At 41.0% G+C, this 26,932-nt stretch overlaps 1 protein-coding gene across 1 annotated transcript in view; it reads left to right on the top strand.

Annotated features, from left to right (window-relative positions):
- Nucleotides 1–1,058: 1,058 nt before the first annotated feature.
- Nucleotides 1,059–26,932, top strand: part of LOC109983837 (collagen alpha-1(XXIV) chain) — a 94,062-nt gene continuing 68,188 nt past the window's right edge. Inside the window, exons 1-5 of the mRNA XM_065955646.1 lie at nucleotides 1,059–1,565; nucleotides 10,741–10,811; nucleotides 15,186–16,585; nucleotides 20,334–20,387; nucleotides 24,879–24,932. Of these exons, the coding sequence (XP_065811718.1) occupies nucleotides 1,513–1,565; nucleotides 10,741–10,811; nucleotides 15,186–16,585; nucleotides 20,334–20,387; nucleotides 24,879–24,932 (1,632 nt within the window). The 5' untranslated portion in view covers nucleotides 1,059–1,512. The remainder of the gene's footprint in view (nucleotides 1,566–10,740; nucleotides 10,812–15,185; nucleotides 16,586–20,333; nucleotides 20,388–24,878; nucleotides 24,933–26,932) is intronic.

A 26,932-nucleotide genomic window follows, 5' to 3' on the forward strand; every position in this document is an offset into this window, starting at 1 on the left:
AGGTCGACCAATCAGATCAGACTTGGCACACGTGGGGACTCTGAACGTGGGCACTTCAGAGCCTTAGAGAGAGAGTCAGAAGCGAGCCGGTGCATGGAGCAGCAGTTCATGAAAACAGACACTTTTTTAGAACTTTAGCTATTGTGAACATACTTTAGTAGGTACATAGATTAAATATACGAACCCCAAAAAGGGCAGAATATGACCTCTTTAAATCTACTATGAGAAACGTTTGAGTTATGTTGATTTTGGCGACCCCTATGGACACAACTAGATCAGTAATCTCGTCGCTGGACATGTGTTAGTGTTTTTTATCACAAACATCTTAATTTTCCAAAATGCATGCACCATTAATCTTTGGCATGGCAAAAAAAAGAAGAAGCAACATGCTGTTTAATTGCCTTGACTGACACCTACACCCCTCTACCTATAGCCGCTTAATGAGGCTGATTTATTTTTCGGACCCTGGCAGCGGTTTTAGGCAACAATAATAACAATAGAAATAGTCAATTTTGTCTCTGATGAGCCCCTTTGCTTTTGTGCATCATAAAAGGAAAATGAAAGTGAGCTTATTGGCTATTTTTCAGAAGAGTTGTACATTCCGAAACAATAAAAATTTACCCTGATACTTGTTGCCTAATGCTAGATAACAGTAGGTCTTTCCAGAACAACAGTGCCTTGAGCTGCAGCACCTGGCAGATTTGCTTGTCAGCAAACAACATGAGCCTGCACCAGCTGATCTTTCTATTTCCTCTGGCATTATTTCAGTCTGTGTGTACTCTTTGCGTATGTGTCAGTCACTTATGTTCGTCTTTGCAAGCAAAGTGGTGCTTCTTCTTTTTTTTAATTTTTTTTTTTACATGCTTTCTACCCAGCTTCAGACTAATAATAGCTTTTTTGGGGGAGGGGGGGGGGCTAATAATACAGTAGCCAAGCAGACAAAGGGCATCGATGAACATAAGCCAAACGTCTATGCGTGATGTCACGAGTGTGTAAGTGGTGAAACCCAACACCACCAGCTGGTAGGAGTTGTGTTGGGGTGAATACGGGTCCCCTTGCATCAGTGCAAGTCAAGGCACATAGCAGAAACCACCGCCTGGAGGTAAAAGCCGCGCGGAGCTGTATCTGCACACAGAGAGGAGCAGCAGATCTCTGATTCTGTGAATCCCTTACTTACAGTGCAGGGAAATCTACAACACACCGACGAGTCACTCTACAAATCCAACTGTTTTTTATATGCAACTGTAGCGCGTTTCCTCTTTGGATAGTGAGAGTCCGATCAGTGCGCGCTGCAGAGCGCAGAGGATCCGAGGGGGCAACAAGCAGGAGACATCTCTCCTCCGGACTGGCGATACGATGAGGAAATTCTGAGGTGGCTCAAACTCTTCCCGACCACTTTACGCTTTCCTTTCCTTTTGGCTGCTTGCTGAAGAGTTAGCCCATGTGCAGGCATCCTCGTGAGTGTGATTCTGTTTTCACCCAGATCTCTGCTGCCTGGACAAATGCATACAAATGCATTTAGGAGCTCAACGGACAAGGAGTGGACACGTTTCCGCGGCAGCAACGTAAGTGGCCAAACTTACCTTCGTCTAAAAAAGTTGTCTATTCAAAGTTAGGCGCCAATTTAAAATGTTGCCAGGACATGATTTCATACTGTTGGACTCACATCTATGGCACTTTGGCTTGTTTCCCTGACAGGGGCGCCAATTGACTCATCAAAGTTCCTGCAGCTCAGCACTACAGAGCTCAGTCAGTGTTGACATCACTGAGCACTATTTATTGTTTTATACATCAGGACATGTCTAATTATAACTGTTTTGTTTCTGTCATTTTTTACTCTCCATGCAATATCATACAAACTACAGTAAAGCTGTTCAAATGGTCTCTGCTTCCCAGTCAAATCATCATAAATGATCATTTCTCCTTTCCATGGATAGCTACACATGTTTCGATTTTTGAATATTTTACAGGGAACTTTTTTTTTTTTTTTTTTTTTTTTAATCCTCGGTTGATCTTGATAAATGTAGCTGACAGCTGAGCAGTTGTGGCTGCACAGGTCTTGGCTTTGAACTCGCCATATGAACATGCAGCCTGGAATCTCCAACATTATAAACTGAATACCATCTGGCCCACTGCTGAACTCCATTTCTTTTTTTTGTATTTATCCTTCACTCACATAGCTATGGGGAATAAACACTTGGGTGCTTTAAAAGAATGGATGAGTGAGATTTGCTTGGAAGCAATGATGCTTAATCACAGCAAGTCATTAAATCATTGTTACTCTGTATTATGATAGAAGCATCAGAGCAACTGTGAGACACTCAAGATGTAACAAATTCATCAATTCTGTCTCTATTGTTTCACCTTTAAATGTACAATATGTATATTTAGTCCCCTTTAGGCCAAACATTCCTCATGGATGTGTTTATTATTGACATCCTGCACGCAGGTTTTGTTGTCCTGTTACATTCAGCTGGGACTGTGGAGCTGCAGAAATGTGCATGCCTCTGTAGACCACTTAACAGGAAATGTATTTTCTTCTATCAGAAGTGAGTCCAAGTTGTCTGTGCTCTATCATGAATCCCTTCAAGATAAGATCTAAAAAAAAAAAAAGGACAGAGCTAACAATGCTTCCTGTTGTTTCCTGCTGACAGTGTTTGCTCAACGGAAAACAAAGTGGACCTGAAATCCTGAGAGCTCCTTTTTTTTTTTTTTTTGTCTTCGAGTGAAAATGAGAGCCTTATGGGAGAGTTGAGTTGACTGAGAACAAGTGTGGCCTCCCCTTGAATGCATGGGGAGAGTTAGTGTGTATGCATCAGTGGTTCACCGGCTCCTGAGCTCCAGACAATCACCCACTGTTGCAGGAATCACTGCTCCTTTTGCTGCCAGTGGTTTGACTGTATGGCTGCTGAAGAGACTCACATACTGTACATTTGTATGCTGTCTTTTTTAAGTCTATAGTTCCCTAAATACATGAGGAAAGTTTTCAGAAATTGGAGAGATCAATGGTTTGTTAGCCGCTTAATGAGGCTGATTTATTTTTCTGACTCTGGCTTAAGTTTGTATTTTGAACCAAGTTATTTTCTGTGGAGTCGTTTTGATATGCCTCTCTGCTTTTGAGATAGTGTGTGTTTTGCTGAGGTAAGCTGAATATAAATGGCATCAGATGAAAGCACCCCATTGGTAATGGGGATGGGCATTTAATGAAAGTTGTACGTTGCAGTTATCAAAAACCTTGACTCAGAATTTCGTCAGTCGCCTCCGATTTGACAACAAACTCCAATAGGCCTATTGTTCCATCAGTTTCATGTTTATGTACGTCCACTGACGGTTGACCGTACAGAAAACATATCCAGCAGACTTCTTTGTTAGTGTTTCACTCCGTGTCTGGGGTTTTTACTGTATTATTTACATGGACAAACATGGGCTAGTTAGCTAAAGTTAGCAATAGCTTGACTTGAAGCCAAGCTAGCTTCCCCAAAGAGTGTTGGAAAAGCTTAATTTCAACTCTCAACTGCTTTAGCCTGTTTTATGTTTGGCTTAAATATCCTAGCCTGTTTATGTCAGAGATGAGTTAACCTAATAAGCTTTGGATACAAATCTCTAAAACAAAGGACACTATAAGAACTCTGAACCTAAAAACAAGCATAGTGAGGTCAAACAAGCAAGCAGCAGGTCAGCTCAGAGCTCTTTCCTGAATCCTGTGTCTCTCGAAAAACAGTGTAAAAAACTCTGATTTCAAAAATGTAGCTTCTGAATTCAGTGTTCAGTGAGCACTGAAGAGTCATTTTGAGAATCTTTAAGTTTACATACTGCAAGACTGTTGCTCCTGCATTGCTCTTAGTACAATAACAAAGACAAAAACAACACTCAGACTGGCAATGCGACATGGATCCTCCTGGATAGTGACTCTACAATATTACATTTGTATTTGACTGACCACATCTGGATGCTTCTTTTCTCTATATCTTGCTGACAGTACATAAAGTCCCAAGACATCAAACTTAGTCATTGCTTTTTATTAGGGCCTGACCGATATAAGATTTGGGGTCGATACCGATTTCGATATTAGGAAGAGACAAAAATCAGATACCGGTGTGTCGGCCGATATTTTTCTTAGCTCTATGTTCGATCTGTAGAGATAGATAAATATAACTGGAAAGTAACTGCACATCGATGCGCATCACCCCTTGACAGTAATACAATGATACTTAAATGAAGCTATTTGACTGGTGAATAAATCTAGTAATATCAGCTCATATCTGCGATAAAGTTTGCAGACACCGATAGTCGTTGGATATGTTCATATCGTGCCGATATTATAAGCTGGTAGATTAATCAGTCGGGCTCTACTTTTGAACTTTCATCCCTTGTTTTGTTTTCTATGTATTCTAGTCGAAGAGCCACTTTGGAGGCATCACATTTCGATATTTAACTTTGACTCATTGATGGCAGTTATTAGTTCAAAGAGTAATTACATCAGTTGAATCCTTTCCCAGTGGTATAAAATGAAGATATACATGTTTTGTTTTGGTATTTATTTCTAGGCTTTTTAGCCTTTATTTGCATATACAGTGGATAAAGTAGGAAATCGGGGAGAGAGAGAGAGTGGGGAAGACAAGCGGAAAATGTGCCACAGGCCGGATTTGAACCCGGGTCGCTGGCTTAAAGGACTACAGCCTCCGCACATGGGGCGCAACTTAACCACTATAGGTTATAAGTTGAACCTCAAAATGGAGATAACAACAGAAAGTTATCTTTGGTACTTAATTATTCATTTCACACACAATTAAAAAAACTTAACTTCAAAGTGTATGATAAAAAAAAAAGACCTTGGCCTGAACACTTCCACTGTTTTATGCCCAATGTAAAAAAATAAATAAATCATAAAAACTGCCAATAGCATGAAGGTGAAAAGAATGGTGTAAAAATGTGTGTGAACTGGGCCTTTAGTGTTCTCTGATGATCTGTGAACATTAAATGGTTTGATTGTTTCAGGTGATTGGTAACACTTATCTCAACTGTAACCCTTGATTTCTCTTAGAGGAGATGCATGTCGGGATCACATTCTGCCCACCTTCATGCTGCAGTATATCCACCTTCTCTACACCCCGGTGCCTGGCTGAAGGTATTTTGGCCCGTCATTGTGAGTGACTGCTTCTGACCCTCCTAACATCTGCGGGTTCTCTGCAACAGGAAAAGGGCAAACCAATAAAGACCTGTGGAAGTTTACTCACAGCCCTTTGTCTGCTCGTTGTCTTGTGGACTAAGTCAATCTTTACTCTTGTCTGCAGTGACCTCTTGACTCCAGTCACCCTCCTGAGGGAGCACAAACATGCTGCACGCTCGGCTCTTTGACAAAGAAAAAGCATTCCGAGATACTGATCTTGTATTTAGAGTTACATTTGTATTCACCAATTCCTTGAGGTGGTTTGCAAAGATAATTTCATACTTGGCCACAGGGGACCGTCTAGCAGGCAATTGAAAGCTGGAGGCTTGTTGACCTCCTCATTTTTTGCTGATGGCCATTTGGATATGAGGGGGAGACACTTAGCGCTTCCATAATGAAGTAATTATAATGAGGACACAGGTGTTACAGCTGAAACACAGCCAGGACTGTAGGAGCAGATATTGGCGGTGGATCAGCTACTTGTTCACATCCAGGAATGTTTTGAATGAGATGGAGAAGCGAAGCATGCAGAAACGGAACACCTGATTAGCAAGAGAGTCAGATGTTTCCATTGAGAGAACTCACAATGTGTGTGTACGTGGGTGTTTTACTGCGTCTAACCTTGAGGGACCGACTGAATATATTATAAATATTATGATTAATGTCTAATATATTCAATATATATATTTTTTTTTTACAAATGGGGCATGTAACAGCGGAGGTTTGACTAACAATCCAAGGTCAAGATCCATAAACCTCAATTTTCCGAAAAACTATGTGGAGTACTTCTCTGAGGTGTTGGGATATTCTGGAGGCAGAAACAGTCTACTCATTGTCATGGATCAGGTCGTTCAAGGTGACTCCCATTGGGTATGTTTCGATTGTCTCGCATGTCCTTAAAAAGCAGAGTACCTTTCAGCAGTGGGCTGTCACGATACCAGGATTTTAAACAAAGATATGATTCTAGAGAAAGTCAAACAATATTGACACCTGTTTCGATCCCATGGCAACAAGAAATTTGGAGTCAATATTGGATAATTTCTTGTTTTGAAACGAACAAACATTGCAGACAAACTCCTGAACACTGTCTAAATTGGACAATTGGAATTCTCTTGGGACAGTGACATTGACATCATGGTTGATCAATTTTCACAGGGCTCTGTTTCTTTAGGTTGCGGCAGGTTTTGAGTGAAAATATGACAAAAAAAACATCGATAGTTGTTATATCCACTTTAAAAAACGTGCTGTCAAAAAGTATCTAAAATGAGTAAGTATCTAGATTAAGTTTAAACCTTAACAAGGATCAGGATTTGACTCAATTTGTTACCATTCTGTTGTCTATATTGCCCCTAGTGTTAAACATTTCAGGCCTGTTGAGGTAGATTGACAGCTTTGCATGCTTTGTCGCTAATGGATTTGGTAAGTGGCCTGCAAAATGAGACATGGAAAACACAGACAAAGTGGGAAAAGCCACTGTTCACAAAAAGTCGCCCCCTGATTGACATCAATGATGACCCTGAGAAAATAGTTTCCCTTTCCTTATGAGGATTGTAAACAGAACCTAAGTGACTCTGCTCCTAGTTGCCAAACCAAATGGACCGCTCTCCATTCGCCTCTCAGCCTTCTCCTCACTTGAATGAACCATTGTTAGGGATCCAAGCTAATTTTCGAGGGGAGAACTGCGAGATGTGTTTCTGCTGGAATGATTCATTGCAGAGGGGAGTTTTTAAACTTGTGATTATTTATAGTCCTGACATGACACCCACTCCCCACATAGTGGTATTTCCCTTAGTCAACAGAGCAGTGTTTGGGGAGCTTTGTCCTGCCTTCAGCAGTCTTTTCCATTAACTGCAAGGACTGGGAAGCATGTGTGCTGTCACTTAGACTGGGATTTACCACAGGATTTAATAAAGAAACAATGACACTGGCTGCTTTGCATAAAGCATAGACTAGATAAACTCTTTATGAGAAAATGACTCTTAAAAAAAAAAACCTCATAAGATGCTTAAAGTTTACCAAATGATGCTGAAGTTAAGGTGCCAGAAAACATCCACCACTTGTTTTGATGTCATTGTACATGTGCTAATGCAATGACCTGAGTCTCAGAGGTGCCTTAAAATAGCCTGAACAGGGAGACTGTGTGACAGACAGGCAGAAAAAAAGATGTCTGAATCGGCATCAGATGGCCCCACTCAACACTCCAACAGGGAATGTTAAGTGTTATATTTAGTTTTTTTTTCTTTTTTGGTCTACTTTTAAACCCGGCCAACTTTTAAGCAGAACCAGCTACCCATTGGGTTTATAAATGTCAGTTTTTATCCTTTTGCAACAGATGAATCATTGTAATCATACCCCCCCCACCCACCCCCACATCTTTGTTTTCCTCTATTGCCTTTTCCCTGCTCTGGGGATCTGTCAGTGTTCCCGCCTCAGGAATGTCACACCACTTTCTCGATGGGGAACAGGTGACAGAAACTGCTCATCATGTTTCCACTTGGAGTCAATCTTTTCCCTTCTCCCTCTCCTCTCTCTCTTTTCTCATTCTCTGTCTCCCGCTAAAGTCTCCTTCCGGGAAAACAAACATGGCTAACGGGCCTGCAGTGGTCCCTCAAACATGAACACCAGTCTGCCTCGCTGCTGGGTTAAATCTGGTCCTCAAAGGCAATGAAGGAGAGATGTTTGTCTCATCACACTCACATATAACAATCCCTGAAGGCTTAAGGTGTCGCAGCAGCCTGTGATTGATAGTTCTCTTTCTGGCAGTATTACATAACTGCATATTAACATAGCAGTACTACTGTCTCCTCCAGTCTTTCTTTTTTTTTTTTTTTTTGCACCATCACACTGTGTTGAAAATCATCCCAGCAGAAGCCACTTCACATTGTGTCAGCAGCTGTTACTGTGTACAGGGCTGTCCATGTGATTGATTCGGTTCAAAGGTACAGAGTATGCTTTGAAGCTGTACATGATGAATGCTCTGTAAAGTATGTTGCAGGTTAAAGTTGGAGGCGGAATGACGTACAACTACTGTTAGCGGTTGGACTAAAGAAAATCAGTCAATCTAATAATATTCAGTTTGGATGCCGATTTTTTTCCACACACTCAAAGTATTCATAAATCACTTTTTGCAAGTCATGATTGGTTTGATGTTCAAGACATGAAGCAAGAACAGCTTTATCATGCTCCTCTGTATTTGCCAACTATATCCAAACTAACAAATCCATCTAAAGCATTTTCATTGATCTTACATCTTATTTTAGCAACATGTGACCCACTCAATATGCCAAGGGTCAAGTATGGTGTGACATTTATATTGGCACATCTGTGGTTTTAAAACACACCTTTTTTCATGTCTCAATGTTGCATATTATATTTTTTTAGGACAGTCACAAAGGCTGTTGGGACTGTATAACAACATGGTCTGCTACTGTTCTGTAGTTTTAGTGACGCAAATCAAAAATGTCACCTTAAAACGAATAAAGTTAGAAGTTGTAGGGTTACACGGTGGTCTTTGTGATCCCTCTGCATTTGCATCCTTTTACAACTAGAGGTGGGACCGATCCGATCTAATATTGGTATTGGCTCCAACATTGACGTAATTACTAATAGGATATCGGACTGACGGTGCCGATCAACATCACAGATCAAGAAATATGGTCTGGCACTTAAAACATTCTCAGCTCTACAGTGTCACTTTGAAGACATTCAGACTGAACTGTTAGAAGTGTCCTTTAATCGTCTCCATGACGACGTTCAGATGATCCTTCGAAATGATCAAAAGCACAGTTCATACACTTCAGTTTAAAACATTTCATTTGAAAACCTGACAGCTGTTGCTGCTTCCTGTTTGTATGTGAAGCCTGCACAATGCAATGCAATGCTGGGATTACTACAGCTTTGTGTAGCCTCACACATACTACCAACAACAACAATAACATTATTAGTTATGATAATAAAAAAATATCGGAATCTGCATTGGTAACGGTACATATGTATTGGAATTGGATCGGTGCATCTCTATTTACAACTAAACTAAGTTTAAGCTACCAATTGTCAAAGTATCTTTTATTTATGATTGAAGTGGAGATGATTTGTTCTGAATTAAAGACAGATGAGTGCAACATCAGAATAAAAGAACAGTTATGTTAGACTTTGTGATACTGCACATGTAACGCTTTTAAAACTGGTGTTAATAGAATCTGTACATGACAATCCATTCTGAATGAGGAAGTACAATTATCATTTAAAATGATGGTTGCACACTGCTCAGAGTTCCTTTTCCACTTGTTTGACCTTTTACTGATTGCACAAAGTACATGATGAAGTATCAAGCTCCATGGTGGGCAGTGCCATCTAGAGGTGGGGTCAGTGAGGGTCAAAGGATTAAAGTCACATGAATCACAATGAACATTATGATAACAAGGGGAATATATTAGTGGTAAACAGACACGTGTGTTGATGGCCTGACAATCCTGATGTTGTGCTTTCCTTTTGTCTGACTTTGGTTGGTGAGATGATGTAATATATTACAGATACAGCTTTTCTGATCCTGATCATGTCTTACCATGATCTGTTTTCATAAACTACATGATATCTGACATGTGCTGATATTTATCAGAACATGGAAGTTGATCATTATCTTATTAAAAAGACAACAACTCATGGTTAACAAGTCTTTAGAAGAGCTTTGAATGTAACTCACCAGTTAAAGTCAGATGTAACACTTGTCTGTTGTAATCTTAGTTCTTAGGCTTTTTTTCTCTCCTCTTTGCAGCACAAGCTCAAGGGACAAATGCTTGCACAAACAGCATTAAATCGTTTTTTGAGCACCTATGCCTTCGAGACTAAATCTATCATATTCTGCAACAATAAAACATGACAAAAGACTCCCTGCATGACTATATTTTCAGACATTAAAATGTCAGAGTAGTATGCCTTTGTAAACAAAGGAGTCAGGTTCCCTTTTCATGCGCTTTGGTTTCTGTATTGAAATGCTTCAAGAACTTACTTCAATCCAGTGTAATTATAGGACATTTGGACAAATCCATTAAAACAAGAGGGATATTCTGTCTTAACCTTCTGACAAGTGATGCATGAAGACACACAGTCCTTTTATCTCAGCAAATTCAAACTACATTTTGTGTTTGTTGATGCTGAATGGTAAAGAGCTTTACTTAACTCAAGCTCAGACCTGCCATCATGGATTGGATTAAAGAAGAAGATATATTTATGAATCCTGTGAGGGGAAATTCAATTTGACTCTCTGTTGTTGAGACATGCTACACACACACACACACACACACACACACACACACACACACACACACACATAGGCTGAATACACACACATGCACAAACAGGATCCTATGGACGTGCACTAATGGAGAGATGTTAGAGTGAGGGGGGCTGCAAAACAGCTGGGAGCACCGGGACTTGAGCCGGCGACCCTCCGGTTCCCGACCCAAGTCCCCTTAGAGTGCTACTGCTGCCGTCTGATTGTGTACGTTTCCTACACCACTTCTGTTCATACGTCATGTAAATGTTGTCGTTGTGTTTGTGTGTCCCTCCAGGTGGAACTTTATCCTGCTCCTGTCAGTATGCTCAGCAGCACTCTCTGCAGAAGGAGAATACCTAGCACAAGGTAACAACAACACACCTCCAACTCATTAACTCAAACATGCACATCTTAGTTACTCTTCATTATAAGACCTTTCTTTCTATATTCAACTGCATGTATGTGGATATTTCATTCTGGGAAAGAGTATAGGTGTCAGATCTGGTATTAGCAAGAAACTGAATTGGAGAAGTACTTATAATGTTCAGGGAAGCGCTCCATATTGTGAGGCTTAGAATAGAATAGATGTTTGTTGCCATTTGCACAGGTACAGGACAGTACAGGTACATTGGAATTTTTGTGCGTTTCTCCCTGAGTCAGCTTCTACAAAAAAGTTTAAATTATATATGAAATAGAATAGCATTATAAAAAAAAAAGAGTAGAAAAGTACAAATAAAAAAAATTATAATAAGTTGTAGTAACAGCTAAGTAAATTAAAATAAACTGTACAGAAGCTATACAGTGTATTAAAGCAAATATATAATACAAAAGAAAATAACAAAGGGGAACACTGTACAATGAAATGAAAATATAAATGTTTTCTTGTCTCTACTCACTTTTGCAGCATTACTTAAAATGGTCAGTCCAGAATCTAAAGTTCAAAACTTTGAGAAAAGCAATTCAAAGGTGATTTTTTTTTTATAGTTTTGTGGAAAGTATAGATGTGGACAGTGGCTGCAAACAAGTCTTTATCTCTCTTTGCTCGTCTCCTCATTTTTTAACCTTCTCCTGCAACATGTCTGCTCTTGCACCCCAGGCCACAGCAGGCAGGAATAAGCAGCAAAAAAATAGCCTCTGTCTCAAGCGTCATTGCTTACCTCTGTCTTACCCGTCTTTTCCCCCTCTCAGTGCTCTCAGCGCTCTGATTATGTCACATGTAAGCATAATGTGAAGTACACGCTTAACACAGCACTCTAGGAAAGAGGAAGAGGACGTCTTAGTCAAATTCTTAAATAGGTATTGACAACTGTGGCTCAGTTGGCCAGAGACTGGTGATACGGTGATATCCACCCGGTTTCTTGGCGCAAACTCGCATAACTTAAAAACGTAAGAGGTGTTGAAGTCGAGGAGATCAGAGATAAGTAGTTGATAATGGATAGCAGAGGAGCTTTATTTCACTGGGGCTTTTCTGAGTCAGCAGGAATTAGTTGAATCTATTCCTCCAGATATGACTTCCTAGAAAAAACTCGCCTTACTCAGCAAGAAAGAACGCTGTCAAAAATGATCGAAAGAAATCTGTGATTAGGTTTGAATCAGTAGGCTGCTCTCTCTGTGTTAAGTAGGAGGATATTTTATAAATGACATAGCACTGCACTGCTGCCAGAAGTATAACATAGTGTCAGCATATTAAGTTTAAAGTTGGCGTCATGATGAACTGAACTTCCCGCAAGTGTTCAAATCTTAAAGTGTGCGTATTCTACTGACCTGTTCACAGCGTCCATTGTCCTCCTTATTTACATATATCCTCCCTCCACATATCTGTAGTTGAGGGAGGGGGGGGGGGGGGGGGGGGAATGCACACTGAGTTCTAGAGCAGCTTGTCTTCATATATGAGACAGGTTAATTGAAATCTGTGCTGACATTACCTCAGGCTAAAAATGTCAAGGTACATCTCAGTGCATGCTGAGATCAGCACATACAGATAGCTGAGACATAGGACTAAAACCCCTTTACAAAACCACACCCAGGAGGATCTACTGTATGTATTATTTCTGTTAACACACTTCTCTCTTGGCTCTAACTTACACTCACTCCTCTTCGCTCTGAAGGTACCACTCCCCTATACCAGCTGAGTAGATTACCTTTTGAGTTACCTGTCTCTTCTGTATTATTACATTACACTCTTGGATGAAGTGAAGTGTATAAACTTGCTCTTTAAAGTTGCTTGTCTGTGAAGTCTTTACCTGATTTAATGCCATGTCATACTACTACACTGACAGTCTCATATTGTCATTGGACCCCTATTTAAAAAAAATAAAAAAATAAAAAAAATGGTACAGCGATGGACCCTTGATCATTTTGGAACTTATATGTATCCTTTGAACCCAGAAAAGATACATGTGCAAGGTACAAGTGACATATGGATCAACTAATATCCTTGGGGGGTACATTACCAGCAGTTGTACCTTAGAGAACAAAAAGGACCTCAACTGTTTTCTTTTTTCTGACAGTGTAGAAATCCTCTTCTTTAGACGCTAACTATGATTTCATTGGGTTAAATTGGGAGTAAGAGGCAGCTTTGAAAGCATCATCTGACTACAAATCTTGATAACCTTGCACAAATCTTGTCAATTTGATTGTTTTTTTGCCATTGCATTATTCAAATCATGCATTATGAGTAATACCCTATAACCTATCCCCACTTTTAGAGTTGGATTTGTCGACGCACATGTCACTTTCAAAGGAAGGCGTTGTCTCTGGATTAAAATTACCTCAAATTTTCCCAGAACTTAGATCTCACACACGCATGCACTCAAATACACACAGGCTGTGAAGACTAGCCTGCTCTTAGTATTTGTTATTGCTCCCAGGACGCTTTCAGATACTCAGACTTTTTTTTTTTTAAATCTGTGCATCTCTTTCCTCATGGACACACATGTCTGGTCAGCTTCTAAAACGACTGACCTGATTGGATTTAACATGTTTAAAATTGCAGAATGTGTCAGCTGGCCTAATTTGTCTTTTGTCATATTTAAGAGGTAGTTTTGATTGTTTTCTGTTACCATCTGCAGCGACTGTCCTGCGGTGCCTGCTGTGAATAATAACTTGTGGGCGTTGGAAAAGTATTACAGTACCTTTTTTGAGTAAAGCTGCTCCAGTGAATCTTGTTGGCAGATTGATTCAAAAGGCCTTTGTGAACAGGTTTCCTGTATCCTAGTTTGGCCCCATCCTTTTTCTCTAGTCTCCTCACTCATCTGGGCCACAGCTGTCTCTCCGGTACAAACTCCAAGAGAAAAACAAAGACTATCAACACCATCATGGGGAGACAGAATAATATTTGACCACTGACTTTTTCTGTAAACACGAGGATGTGAAGATTATGTAACGGACCACATGTTTTGGCCATTAAGAGCAATGACACATCTTTCCTGAGTAAAATTAGTCATGTGAGAGGATTGAATCATTGTTAACACTGTGCAGGGAGCTGCAGAAAGCACCTTGAAATACCTCATGCACCGTATGGTGGTCTTTAGTGACTGTGTCAGCAAAATCACAGTTACACATTTAAGGCAATTAAAGGAGAAGCATATACCCACAGAATATGTATTAAGGCTGGGTATTAAGAACTTCACAATTTAATGCTATTTAGATTCTTTGTTTGTTTTGATATTTTTATCAATAGGCTTCAATATCAATTCAGTAATATGCATAGATGTCAGAAATAACCAAAATAATTTATTACAGTACCGTCTGATATTTGTTAAATAATAATGTGTGCATTATTATTATTGATTTAGAACAAACTGACTCTAACATGTGTTTTACAGACATTGTTTAGTCAAGTGGAGCCTCTGTGAAATGCAAATTACAATATGGCAGCACCCACAGTGCCCCCACTGGACTGAGGCGCCATCACAACGGAAATAATCCTGATCAGGATTTTCTGAATCAATATTGATTTGGCAAAATATATTTCAATGCATTGATGAATTGATTTTGTTTTTACTCATCCCAACAATATCAATGAAAATAATCTTTTTTGTCACACAGAACACTTGCTTTCATTGAATACGAATTCAAAGACAGTTCCTATGAATCACATTTATTGCTCTTATGACTACAAGATGATCAAGTGTTGTCTAAAATTCTTCTTAGAGAACCAGAATATTACATTTTTCATTTTAAATTCTAGACGTGGCCGTAAAATCAATCTAATTTGATGATTTTTTTTGCAAACACCCTTAATTTCAGTTTGTAGCTTTTTTCATTTCCTTTATTTATCAGGTAGTTTTAAATGTAGTTTTACTTTTTTTTTTTTTTTTACAGAAAATGCAGTAAGAGAGAGACAGAGAAAACTGAAGAAGTTGAAGCTTCCTAGTCGCACTTTAACTTGGCCTTTATCGGGCATAAAGTTTAAAACTGTTCAGCCTACTGGACCTTCTTACTACCTGTCTCATGATGCGCCATCATTCATTATTTCAGTACAAGGCGCTGTGCAGTTTACAGACTCACTGTGAGTTCAAACTTTAGTCACAGTAAATACTGGCTTACTACATTTTAATTCCAAAACAGCCTCAGATATTGTGATAGTGACTCCATGTATTAAGACTATCTAGACTGAGGTGAGCAGCTTAGACCACTGGGCCTGTTTTTATGTGGGTTTTTTTTCAGGACCTACTTAGCCAAAGCCTTGCTCTGTGATATCTTGTGACCCTTACCTTTGTCTCTTCTTTTCTGCAGGAGTGGATATCCTCTCTCGATTGGGGCTTACTGCTCAAAGCGGGACAGACTATCAAGACAAGAGGACAAGCTCACCCTCGCCTGCTCACACCACAGCTCACTCCCCTTTGAATCCTGCTGTTTCTGGATATGGGGTATTACTCGACTCAAACTCCCTCTATGAGGCTCCTGCAGGCGGTCTTTTCCCGCCTGAGATTGGGGAGGAATTTTCTGTTGTGGTTAGCTTGAGCTCCTGGCGAGCAAACAATGCTTTTCTTTTTAGTGTCAAAGATGGAAGGGACAGGCTGCGCTTTGGAATTCAGCTGCTGCCACGCAGAGTGGTGGTGTACACTGCAGAACAGGCCCCCGTCTACTTCAACTACAATTGGCAGGACGGGCGTCAGCACCCTTTTGCTGTTGGCGTTCGTGCACGCTCAGTGTCTTTCTTTGCAGAATGCGGGGCGGTGCAGCAGCGGGAGCAAACCCTGGGGCGGTCTCAGACCCTGGGGGAGTCTGGGGGTGTTTTCACTCTGGGTAGGATGAACTCCAGAGCGGCGCCATTCTACGGTCGAGTCTGCCAACTAGATATCTACCCCTCAGCTCAAGCTGCTGCCCACTTCTGCAGCTACCTTAGAACACAGTGCCGGCAGGCCGACACTTACCGGTTGCCTTTACCACATCCTGGTTTGGATATTGAGGCAAATGACCCCCCTTCTGACCCATTGACAAAGTCCCCTGTTGGAGTAGCAGCTACCCATCATACCCCTATAAAAGCCACAACAACTTTCAAAGAGTCCCCGGGCAGTTCAATCAAACAGTTTTCCACTCCGAGCCCATCACTACAACTTCATTTGGGGGACCAGAGCCACATTTCCACATTGGATACCCTCGCCCACTCCACCACATCCTCGACCCAGCCCGACAGCCCCGCCTTAAGCACCCTGAGTGGGGCAGCAGATCGGGATCTCAGCTATAGCACAACTATCACCACTATCCCTGCTTTCAAAAATAATCTGGCAAAAGAGAGAAGCCCCCAGGGAGATACTGATCACTCTGAAAACAGCACGGAGGAAGACAGCGTCTCTGAGAGCCTAGACTCTCCCGGGACTACCCTGCCAGGCCTGATTTCCCCAGTCAGGCAAAGCCTATTGAAGGAAGGACTCAGGAACAACTCCGTCACCAGCTCCGGAGAGTCTCGCTTGGAGCCCCAAAAGACTCATCAGCTCCTGGAGACTCCTTTCAGAGCCAATGGGACCACTTTGTACCGGGAGAATCAGGTGGACAGCTCAGAACATCACAACCTGGACGGCAGCTACGATGACGCAGACTTGGCAGGATATGATTATGGATACGAGGACCCGGACTACTTCTATGACTATGAAGGTGGTTTCCCTGGCCCAAAAGGAGAGCCAGGTCCTCTGGTAAGTCACTGAATTTATGAATGACAAAGCAGAGTTGTGATTGGTAATGGAACAGTCCAGACACAAGTCAGCACATTGCTGTACATGATCCCAATGACAATATCAAACAAGTCAATCAAATTTATGGCCACCCTTTGTTACGCACACCCATGAATATAGGAAAAAAAATGTTCTGGCAATGCAGTGCAGTGATTTAAAAGGCCATGGCATTTCCAAGCACTGTTGGTTTGTCATGTATCTACAAGTTGTTTAAAACAACACGCCATTCTCTTCCTGAAACACTGCCAGCGACTTTTTCCGCTCGTGAGGAAAGTCACCTCGAGGTTGGAGGTATACCTTGGCAAGAAAAGTTAGCTGTCCGCTTCCAGCTTTATGATGTCAGCAGGCTGTCAGGATAGCTCTGCCTCTGAACATGCTTCTATAGCACAGATTCCCATGTATTGCTTGCGTTTCCCAGAGAGAGACGTGACAAGTCTTCCTACCTGATTTACACTCAGGAGTCTATGAGATGATGACAGATACCTTGACTCATCCTCAAGTTTCCATAGTACAGCCTCAGCTATAAAAAATCCCTGCAGATTTGTACATGCTGCACAGCTCTAACAGCACGGAGTTGCTGTGACAGATATTGACATCTCAAACTGAATGAACAAACTGTACTGTAGTATTATGTGCATTATCCAGTCTAACAGCGTATCCTAAAAGCACTGGAGCGTTAGATATAGTGTTGATTGCGCAGCTTCAGATGCTCGCTGCACACACTGCATCCGTTATGTATTTACTTCTCGGCTCTTTGAACTTCAATTTCCACTTGTATGACATCTAGTGCTTTTATTTTGAAGGTGGACAAATTAATTGTTGTGCTTTGTCTCAAGCCCCTTATTGTCTTATGTGTGCATGTGCCTCACTGCAGGTGTAGCCACTTAAAGGAAACACTTAGCAGCACATCCGACCCCGGAAGCAGTCTGTATGTGTGGTCACAGCCTTATCAGGGACAAGATGTTGCTGATCGTGGAAATACACTCCAAAAGTCTGCCTAGCATGATTCAGGGTCGGCCTTGAGCATCACGCCTGTGACAGTGTATTTTCATTATGTGCTTCTTTTCATATTAAAGGCAGGGGACACACTGGCTCTACATGTACAGCAGTCAGTCCTGGGCTGCACTAAAGTGATATGAGACAGACTTTCTTTGGTGATTAGGATCACAGGACACGCTCACACTGAAGTTCAACACATGGTAACGTTACCCAGTAGCAGCGCAAAGGGGACGTGGTCCAGAGCAGCAGGTTTGGCAACAGGGAGTCAGTCTGTATTAATTATCAGAAGGGGAAATGCAGAAGGCAGGTCGGAACCAGGCGGAGAGTCAGAAAGCCAGCCTGAGACACCGAACACATGAGATCAACAGCTTAGTGTACAGATAGACTCACACTGAAAGATCAGCGCTTAGAAACAGCACTGAAAATGAGTTTGTAAAAACTGTTCGTTTTAGGGATCCTTTTAAATATGCTGTTTTTGATATAACATGTGCTTTTGTGTTGTGCTCATTAAGATCTCATCTAAACATTTTTCTGTCATTCAAACAAATTCGGGCTAAGGCCCATTAATACAGTTAATGAGACGGGCTGGGGAGAACGTGCACGTGCTCAGGTCGGTTTGGACTGGATTACTTTGGGCCAGATCTATGCTCTAATTAGGATAAGGATAAGGAACGAGGCGCAAACAAGTAGTATGATGCATAAAATAGTAGTAGTAATATAAAAATCTGGGCGTTTTGAAGGGCATCCTAGTTTACGAAATACACATGTTGTTAACAACAACACATTCAACTCACCTGCTGTGTGTGTGTGTGTGTGTGTGTGTGTGTGTGTGTGTGTGTGTGTGTGTGTGTGTGTGTGTGTGTGGCGTGGAAGCAGGAGAGCTCATTGAAGTCGTTTTTAACTAAAGATCTCAAATAAGCCTTAGAATAAACATCACAATTAAACACTACAAGTAGTGTTTTTTTTATGTCTCTGCTTTGACCATGTATAAATGATTACCAGGGCAACAGGTTTCACTGTATAGTCTAAAAACTGAGTTTGTGGTCTTCATCTGTGCCTGGTATAGTTGACCAGCTCCCCCTTCTTTAGTTCACTTTAACACAATTTGTTGTAGTTTCTTGTAATTTACTTTTATTCCTATATGTTTGAAAGCTAGGATTGTGTGTCTGAGAAAAGCAACTCTTGTATCCTCTATACGTCCTGCATATGTCAGCGTTGACAATAAAGTCGCCTTGACTCGACTTCAAGAGAAAGGTGGAAGGATGTGTTGACTTGAGTCAGTCATCACCTCCTTAATGCATTTCCACTCTTGGTAATGTCCCAGTCGTGTGGTCTGTTATTAAGTTAACCACAGCAGACAGACTACTTTTTGGCTGCATGTTGGTTCACAATCAAGGGGGAATTTTGAAGCAGCTCAAACTAACGTTACACAATGCAATGACTCAGTCCGCCCCTCAGCTTTGCCTGAATTTGACTTCTTGAATTGACTCCACGGGGGGAAAGATTTGACCCTTGTCCTGGCAGCGCAGGAAAAGTTTGTGAATATCATCATTCTGCTGCATGATGAATGCCTCGTCTTCTTCAGGCCCTGATGTTGTTGTGGGGAAGGCGGTGGCTGTGCTCACAGTTTCCATGTGTCTGTGTGTGGGAGTCCAGAGGAACAAACAGCTGTTCCTCTATTCATGTGTCTCTCTCTGTGTGAATCTCCGCTGCTGAAGATGCTCAAGGGCATTACCCTTGTAACCTTTTGTCGTAGCAACTATTCTGAATAGTAAATAAAATACTCACAATGCCTGAGTTTCCTTCACTGAAATTAAAAATTAATGATAATGTATGAAATAGTCCCGCATCACTGGCTCTTAACAATGCAGGACAAATCCTGCATAAATTGATACATTTACAACAATTATTTATTACAATTCGCCCGTATGTCTCACAGGTTGCACGGTCGAGTACATGACATTCTGGTCAGAAACGTAGAATCAGAATGATCTACATGAATCTGTATCACTTGTGTACATGTCATTAACGAGGCTCGTCCACAAGCGGATCACAAAGAACCGCGAGCAACATTTCAAGACAAGAATTTCAAGAATTTTTCACTTACTGCTGCTAAGTGTTGTCAATAGATTCCAACACAAGCTGGTTTGAGGAAAGGGAGGAGAACCTTTTAAATATTGTGTTTTTTTTTGTATTAAGGGGAGGATGAGATGTTCCTCTAGGGTCTGATGAATATGTTTCCAGTAGTTGTTTAGGACAGTACTTCTACTTAGTGATAGTTGTGTCTATAAAAATCACAATTTCACCTAATTCTTCTAATTTTCTCTCAATTCAAAAATGTATATTGTGATTGTAATCATGACAGTTCAAGTATCATGGTCAGTCTGTTATCAGCACTCTTGAATGTACAAGAGCATGATATTCATTATAAAAGGCTCATGGTGTCAGTCTCATTATGTTACTTGACCCTTCTGCTCAGTGCCTTCTCAAAATATAATTTTTTTTAAACACTTGCTTCTTAATTCATCATAGCTCTGAGGTAAATGTAGCACAGACTCATCATTGCAGAAGCCGGGACAGTGAACTGCATGTTATTGCTTGCCATTAACTCTCTCTCTCTCTCTCTCTCTCTCTCTCTCTCTTTTCCCCTTATCCCCTCTTGACAACATTCCCGTCTTTCCTTCCCCGTTCCTCTGTCTCTCTGATTTAGGGTCCTCCTGGTCCCCCTGGTTTACCTGGTCCCCCAGGAAAAAGAGGCTCTCGGGTGAGTAATCTTTGCAGCGGGGATGGTACAGAGGCAGCGTGGTCTTCATCATTACACTGGAGCATTTTTAGCCATCTCACTGTATATACTGTAACAGTGGAATAGGATAACGCATATGATGTATTTTAAACTAACAGCTAACATTTGTCTTTTTATGCCCTTGATGCATTCAAAAAATTAAGTTTGTAGTCTGATACCAGATAATTATGTTATCAAAATTCTAAAGGACAATCAAAGTTGCACAAGAGAGAGAGAGTTAGAAGAGGAAAAAGACAACGCTGCTTTGTTTAGGCTGAGAATAACGACGTGGCCTCGCTTGTGAGGTGATTACTAAGTCATTATAAAGACATTACGGTCCGTTTTTTATGGCTCTGAAAAGGCAGTAAGCGTGCTAATCAGCAGCGCCAACACATCTCATAACTATTATCCATCTTTAGTTATGACAGTCAGCAGTCACTTGACATGTGCTTTGCCTGTATTTCCAATCTCAATCCAGCTGCAGCCGTCAGGAGAAAGGTATAAACAGACGTGTTTGTGGTTATCTTGATTAAATTCAGGAAACAGGCCTTGCTTTGTAAAGTCTCTCGACAATCAGATTCTTAGCTTTCGAGGATGCGGGGACGCACTGTTTACTCGTCCGCACCTTTGAAGCATCGAGATTGCGTGATCATGCCGTTCCAGATACGACCAGCTGCAACCAGCAGCCATGTCAGCGGCAGAAGAGGCGGCAGTCGTACTCTGATCTCTGAAAGTGTACTTTATACAACTGCCAAGACTGTCATGATGCAATGCTGTGATAATGCCACAAAGCCTGGAGGCATCTTTACACAGAAGACACATTTTCCTAAACGGATCTGGTATTTGTTAGGGGGAAGGTATATAGAAAGTCGAGTCTCGGTCTTTGTAGAAGCTCTACCCTGCAGAGGAAACATCTTTGGCTGCATCATGGCTAATTCAACTCAGGGAAGGTAAATATCTGGAGTGCATTAAAATAGGATTAAATAGATTTAATGCTTGATTACTCAAAGACAGCTTTGTACACCGGCTTTTTTTACTCCCATCAGATAATGACTCTCGGATGTCTAAAAATGGCTTGTAACAAGTAATTGCTTACTAAAAATGTGTTTATGTGGATAAGTACATGTTTGTTTGCATAGTTTATTGTATAGATGTTTCTTCTTGTGTGGCTGTCTGTGTGTGAATTAACAGCGTATAACTCTTAAGCTCTTACATGAACTCCTGCCATTTGCTAGATCTTTTCAGGACATTCGGGCCCACACAATTTCTCAGTCAGACACGCTCGAAAAACATGAAAAACTCAAGACTGTTTGGGTAGGTGAGGAGAGGGTGCCTTGGTAGAGCATACAGGTTTAAGTCGAGAAAGAGACTAAAGTGATGTTGACTTTGTCTGGGTTAATATCACAGCAACACGTCTATGGGCTTTTTCAAGACAAACACAACATAGGAAAATGTTGTACTAGCAACTAAGGTGCACTGATAAGAGTATGGAGCTGGTATAACTGAACTGTGGCATCACCCTGACCTCTTGTTCACGGTGAATGTTCCTGACTATTTGGTGCTGCGTTCACAAATTGGCAAAATTGGCTCAGCTCAGCTTCATGCAGACTTAATACGAGAGGGCTGGCAGGAAAACGTGCATAACATTGGGGTGATTGGGCCTGAACAGATATGGCCAATTGGTACCCCATCCAGACAATGACAGTCCTTTAATAAGTCAATACAAAGGACTGTTGTGATAGGGGCATGTTCTTAAAGAGACCTGACAGACAATCAAAGAGGATTCAGGAAGTCGGGATAAAAAGCGGTGCCAGGTCCAACGTTTCAGCGACTAAACCAGCTGTATTGACAGACTGTTCAAATGAAAGAGCTGGGTTTTTTTTTTTCTCGCAGCCTACTTATTTTTAACAGCGAGCAAAGCAGACAGGCTATATGGCAAGCAGACAGGAAGACATGATGGTGGACAATAAGTCATGTATCCCAGTAAATGCCAAGGAAAGCACAAAGCTGATAAAGAGCATACTGTTACCCCATAGGCTCAAGTCATAAAGTGGAGACAGAGGGAGGCTTGGAATCATTATGTGGTGGGAAGCGGAGGGGCTGTGTGCGGCACTGTGGTTGTGTCTCTGCAGCCTCAGCAAAGAGCTACAGACTGATTCAGCTGTCTTTAATTGATAATGTTATCAGACACACACCAACCCAAAGGGCACACCATTTCGTCTGGGCTTTTATCATGGAAAATACTCATTCACTTTGATGGGTTCTTTATAGCAGTGGTTCCTAACTTTTTTTTCCTTCGAGTTCCCTCTCTCCCTAATTTAATCTTAGAAAAGCTGAGCCTCCCATGACCCACTGGAAAAAGATGTTACTTAGCTGTCTTTTTTTTTCTTTTTTCTTTTTTCATTGATAAATGTCTCTTCAGGTCTAAACTTTTTTCTTTTGCTATCCCAACAGAGTAGGACTTCACACTTTTGTTTTTAGCAAATTACCAAACTATCCAGTAAGTGTTGCGATGATTTTAGTCAATTTGTGCAAATGTTATTTTGACAACCTCAGAGAAGACAAAGCCTTACGCTCCCCCCTGAGATCTTTGGAGACGTCCCAGGTTGGAAACCAATGCTTCTTTTTGGTGAACAATGTCTGAATGTAACAGTTAAAGGTTTGAGGTGGTGTAAAACGCTACCTCTTTTCACCATTCAGCATTTCCTTGTCAAAATAAACAATTTCTTTGGAGGAAGCTAAGCAAAAACCAAACAAATTGGAGGTCTGAGGAATTCTGTCTCAGAGTACTGACATCGAAAGTGACAGTAAAAGAAAGTGAGAAAGAGAGATTGAGATCCTCTGTTCTGGTTTGTAGTGCAGAGAAAACTATCCTGCAAGCAGCAGGAGCACAAATGTGCAGGAATGTAGTGTATTAATAGAGTGTGTGTGTGTGTGTGTGTGTGTGTGTGTGTGTGTGTGCGCGCACACCCAATTGTAGAAGTGTGCCCGTGTGGTTGTACATTCATGACATGCCCGTGATGTTGAAGGAATGAACTAACCTCGATGTGCTGAGAACATTTGAATACATTTTATCATAAGCATTTATGTAGAAAGCATTTGGTTATTTGAGTAACCCTGTTTTTCTGCCATTGAAGTAAACTATTTGACTTTGGGGACGCACCCCCTGGCATGACTACCCCTGCCAGCATGTCTAACAGAGGATAGGCCAGCCCCACTGTTTAAACACCATTGGCTTCAAACTTGACATTCTCAAGTGTATTTCTTTAATGTACTCAGTGACACATAAGAGCAGGACGGATGTTGTGGAATACCTTGCAAAGTTCTGAGTGATCTGCGCTTATTCTTTAACCAAATGTGTCTCTTTAGACCATATTTAACGCTCACAAAATTGACTTCACTTCTTGTATATGCATGATAAAGAGGACTGTGCACCTCTGACACTAAGGCCCTGCACAACACTAGTGGCAAGGGTTGGCTGTGTAGACGTTGCTAGTTTTGTCATCTATACCCTGCCTAACCAATGTTGGGCTGCCAGAATTCAAGTTGTTGTGCGTAATTCTGATTCAATGCAAAGCTTTTGTTATGCAAAGTAACACTAATGTTACATCACAGTCTTTCTTTGCATACACCAACATAAAGTCCAGTCTTTATGTTGCTCAAAAAGATCCTCTAAGTAGATTCCCAATTACATTCAGCTTTCTTTGCTAATGTCCAAGACATGTGGATTCTGTGATGCCAGGCTAAGTCGCAGGAGAGTTGTGAGCATTGCTGTCTAGAGCTTGTGTGCTGGCTCTGGGATGCCAACTTTTCCTCTTAGCATGTCAGCTCATAGTAACAATTTGGCAACCCTAACCTGGCTAAGGATTGTACCATTACTAACTATGTCTTTGTTCAATCAAATGTTTCATTGTTTAATCGTAAATCTTCAGCGTTGCTCATCCCACCCTTAGGGGATAATTGCTGCCATATAACGTTAAGTAGGACTGGAGCTATGAGGCTAAGCATGGGGAACATGAACAGCAGCATGCATAATTGGGATGAGCTATATGTCACTTCCTAGCATCATCCCAAATTACACGAGAAACCGCCCCCCTTTTTTTTCATTGCTTCCAGACTAGGGGAATCATTCTATGGGCTGGAGCATCAACTCTTTCTATGTAAACTTCTGTAATGATAAACGGATAACGACAGCAGCAACGTTGTGCTCCACATGTTCTGGCTCTGAGCCTGGGTGTGATGTGACAGAGCCAGTGAGAGCTCGCATAGTTCATGATGATTAAGAATGCTACACATGTACAATGATCGAGTTTAGAATCAAACTAAGGCATTAAGCTGCTCAAGAGCAACAATTTCCTTTCAGAGATTATCTAATTTGCATCTACTTAATGTCTTTACAGATTCTTACTAGAAATGATGCTGTCTTAATTTAAATCATACTAAATAATGAGCTTTTGTTGTCATCTGTTTCAGGGTCCTACTGGTCCACATGGAAACCCAGGACAGCCTGGACCGCCTGGGCCCAAGGTGAGTGGCCTTTTCAAATGTTCAGGAGACTCAAACAGCTCCCTCAGAGTGCTGGACAGGGATCTTGTTACAAGAAACAGCACCTTTGAGCCAAAGACACAGACCAGGGTCTATCATTGTCTGCTCCCTCACATTTTACCTTCAGTCAGTGGCAGTGAACATGAACGGGGTAGAAATTGCAATCTACTGACAAATGATGAAATTCTTGATTATGGTTTAGATTTGTCTGATAAAGGTTTCCACTGCGAGTAATGCAAACATCCATAAGTAACACAGCAACTTATTGGCGACAAAGTAGACCTTGATAAGGACTACGGATAATTACCGTAAAATCTGGAATGTAAGTCTGCTTTGAAGTCCGCCCCTCAAAACAGACTGCGTATATAAGACACAGTCTGTTTCGAGGGGTTTCCCAGAAGAGAAAAAATGTTTAGACTGTCCACATGTGTGACAACGTCTATTGTGTTCAGCGAGGTCCACAACGTACAGTTTCTGTTCAGGTGTGTTGATCTTTTAGTACCGTCTGTTTCGGCTTTGTAGGGTTTGCACTCCTACTAGCTACAGTCAGTAGTTGAGCTCTCAGTCTATGGTCAAAGTTCTGAAGTACCAACAGCCTGCGAGTAGCGCTGCCCGACACCACTGGTCACTTGTTTTATATAGGAGTCATTCAATCAAAAGAGCACTACACAAGGCTTATTTATGGAACGATGTACCACTGTTTGCTTTAAATACAGGATTATGACCTCACGAGGGAGAAAGGATGATAGAAAGTTGCACAGCGAGCCTGGTCTGTGTCGCTCTGTATCCCCACAGCTTGCAATCAGCTTGCAATACACAATGAATGGGGAGGAGTTTTCAGTCGCGTCAAGTCGCATGCAGAGTGTGATGGTGGCAGCTGGACTTGTGGTAATGACGGAGCATGCGTCTGCATTTAAAACCATTTCTGCTTAATCACTCTTAATAGCTACATAAACAAACATCAATTTACTTAAATCCACATTACATAACACCCGATAAGGAAAAGACGGAAAAAGGTGCAGCAGCAAAACTGTTGTCATGGGCACATCAGCAGAAAAAAATAATCTGATCATGTCTAGTTATAGTTTCTGTGCTACTGTGCTACATGAATATGGTTAGACATTAATAGCCAAACAGCTTTGAATGAGTCAATCATTGTTAAGCTTTTTTGTAAACGACTGGTGCCAAGCCAATGAGCCAAAACAAGCGCAACTGCAATGTCCTCCTTCAGCAAATGCTTTGCTAAATATAAGTCTCTGAGAATACTTTCTTGCAGTTAGGACATGTTAAGGGTTCGTGCTCGGTCAGAAGATGACTTCACCAGTATCAATATCCTGCACACTCGATGACATGCCTCATCAAGCCACAGGGAAAGAAAATAAACGAGACTGAATCTTTTTTTTTATTAGTTAGAAAGTTCCCTTAGGGCACATAAGAAGTGTTTATTCAAGCATAAAATGATTGACGAGCCTTGTGGGTAACCAAGATGTCATAAAGAGAAAAAAAAGATCTATCCTTGAGAAGCGTATCACAAAACTGACAAATAAAATGTATTTTTAAAGAAAATTACATATAAATGTTTTCATAATGTTAAATGGGTTGTAGTTGATATTCATAATAGAGTAGAATTTAACAATCATTGTATAATGTTCATATCTCACAGGCTCTTTTTTATATTTCACCATGGTGGTGCTATAGGTAGAGACTGAAGCTTTTAATTCCCTTGGACTATTGTCACATATTTGCAAGAAAGGCAAGAAATTATTATTTTTTTGTTATTTATTTATTTCTTTAAACAATCCTATGTGTCCAAATCTTATGGTAATGCACTCTTTAATATAGTAGTCTACATATAATCTACTCAAATTAAATTAGAGTTAAACTTCTCATACACTGGATTTTTTAAAGTAACAAATCAGAACAATACCAGTAACACTGAAACCTTAAAAATTCCATTCAAGCTACAACTCTCCTCTTCTTTT

The sequence above is a fragment of the Labrus bergylta genome, chromosome 6 (assembly GCF_963930695.1).
Source record: "Labrus bergylta chromosome 6, fLabBer1.1, whole genome shotgun sequence".
NCBI lineage: Eukaryota > Metazoa > Chordata > Actinopteri > Labriformes > Labridae > Labrus > Labrus bergylta.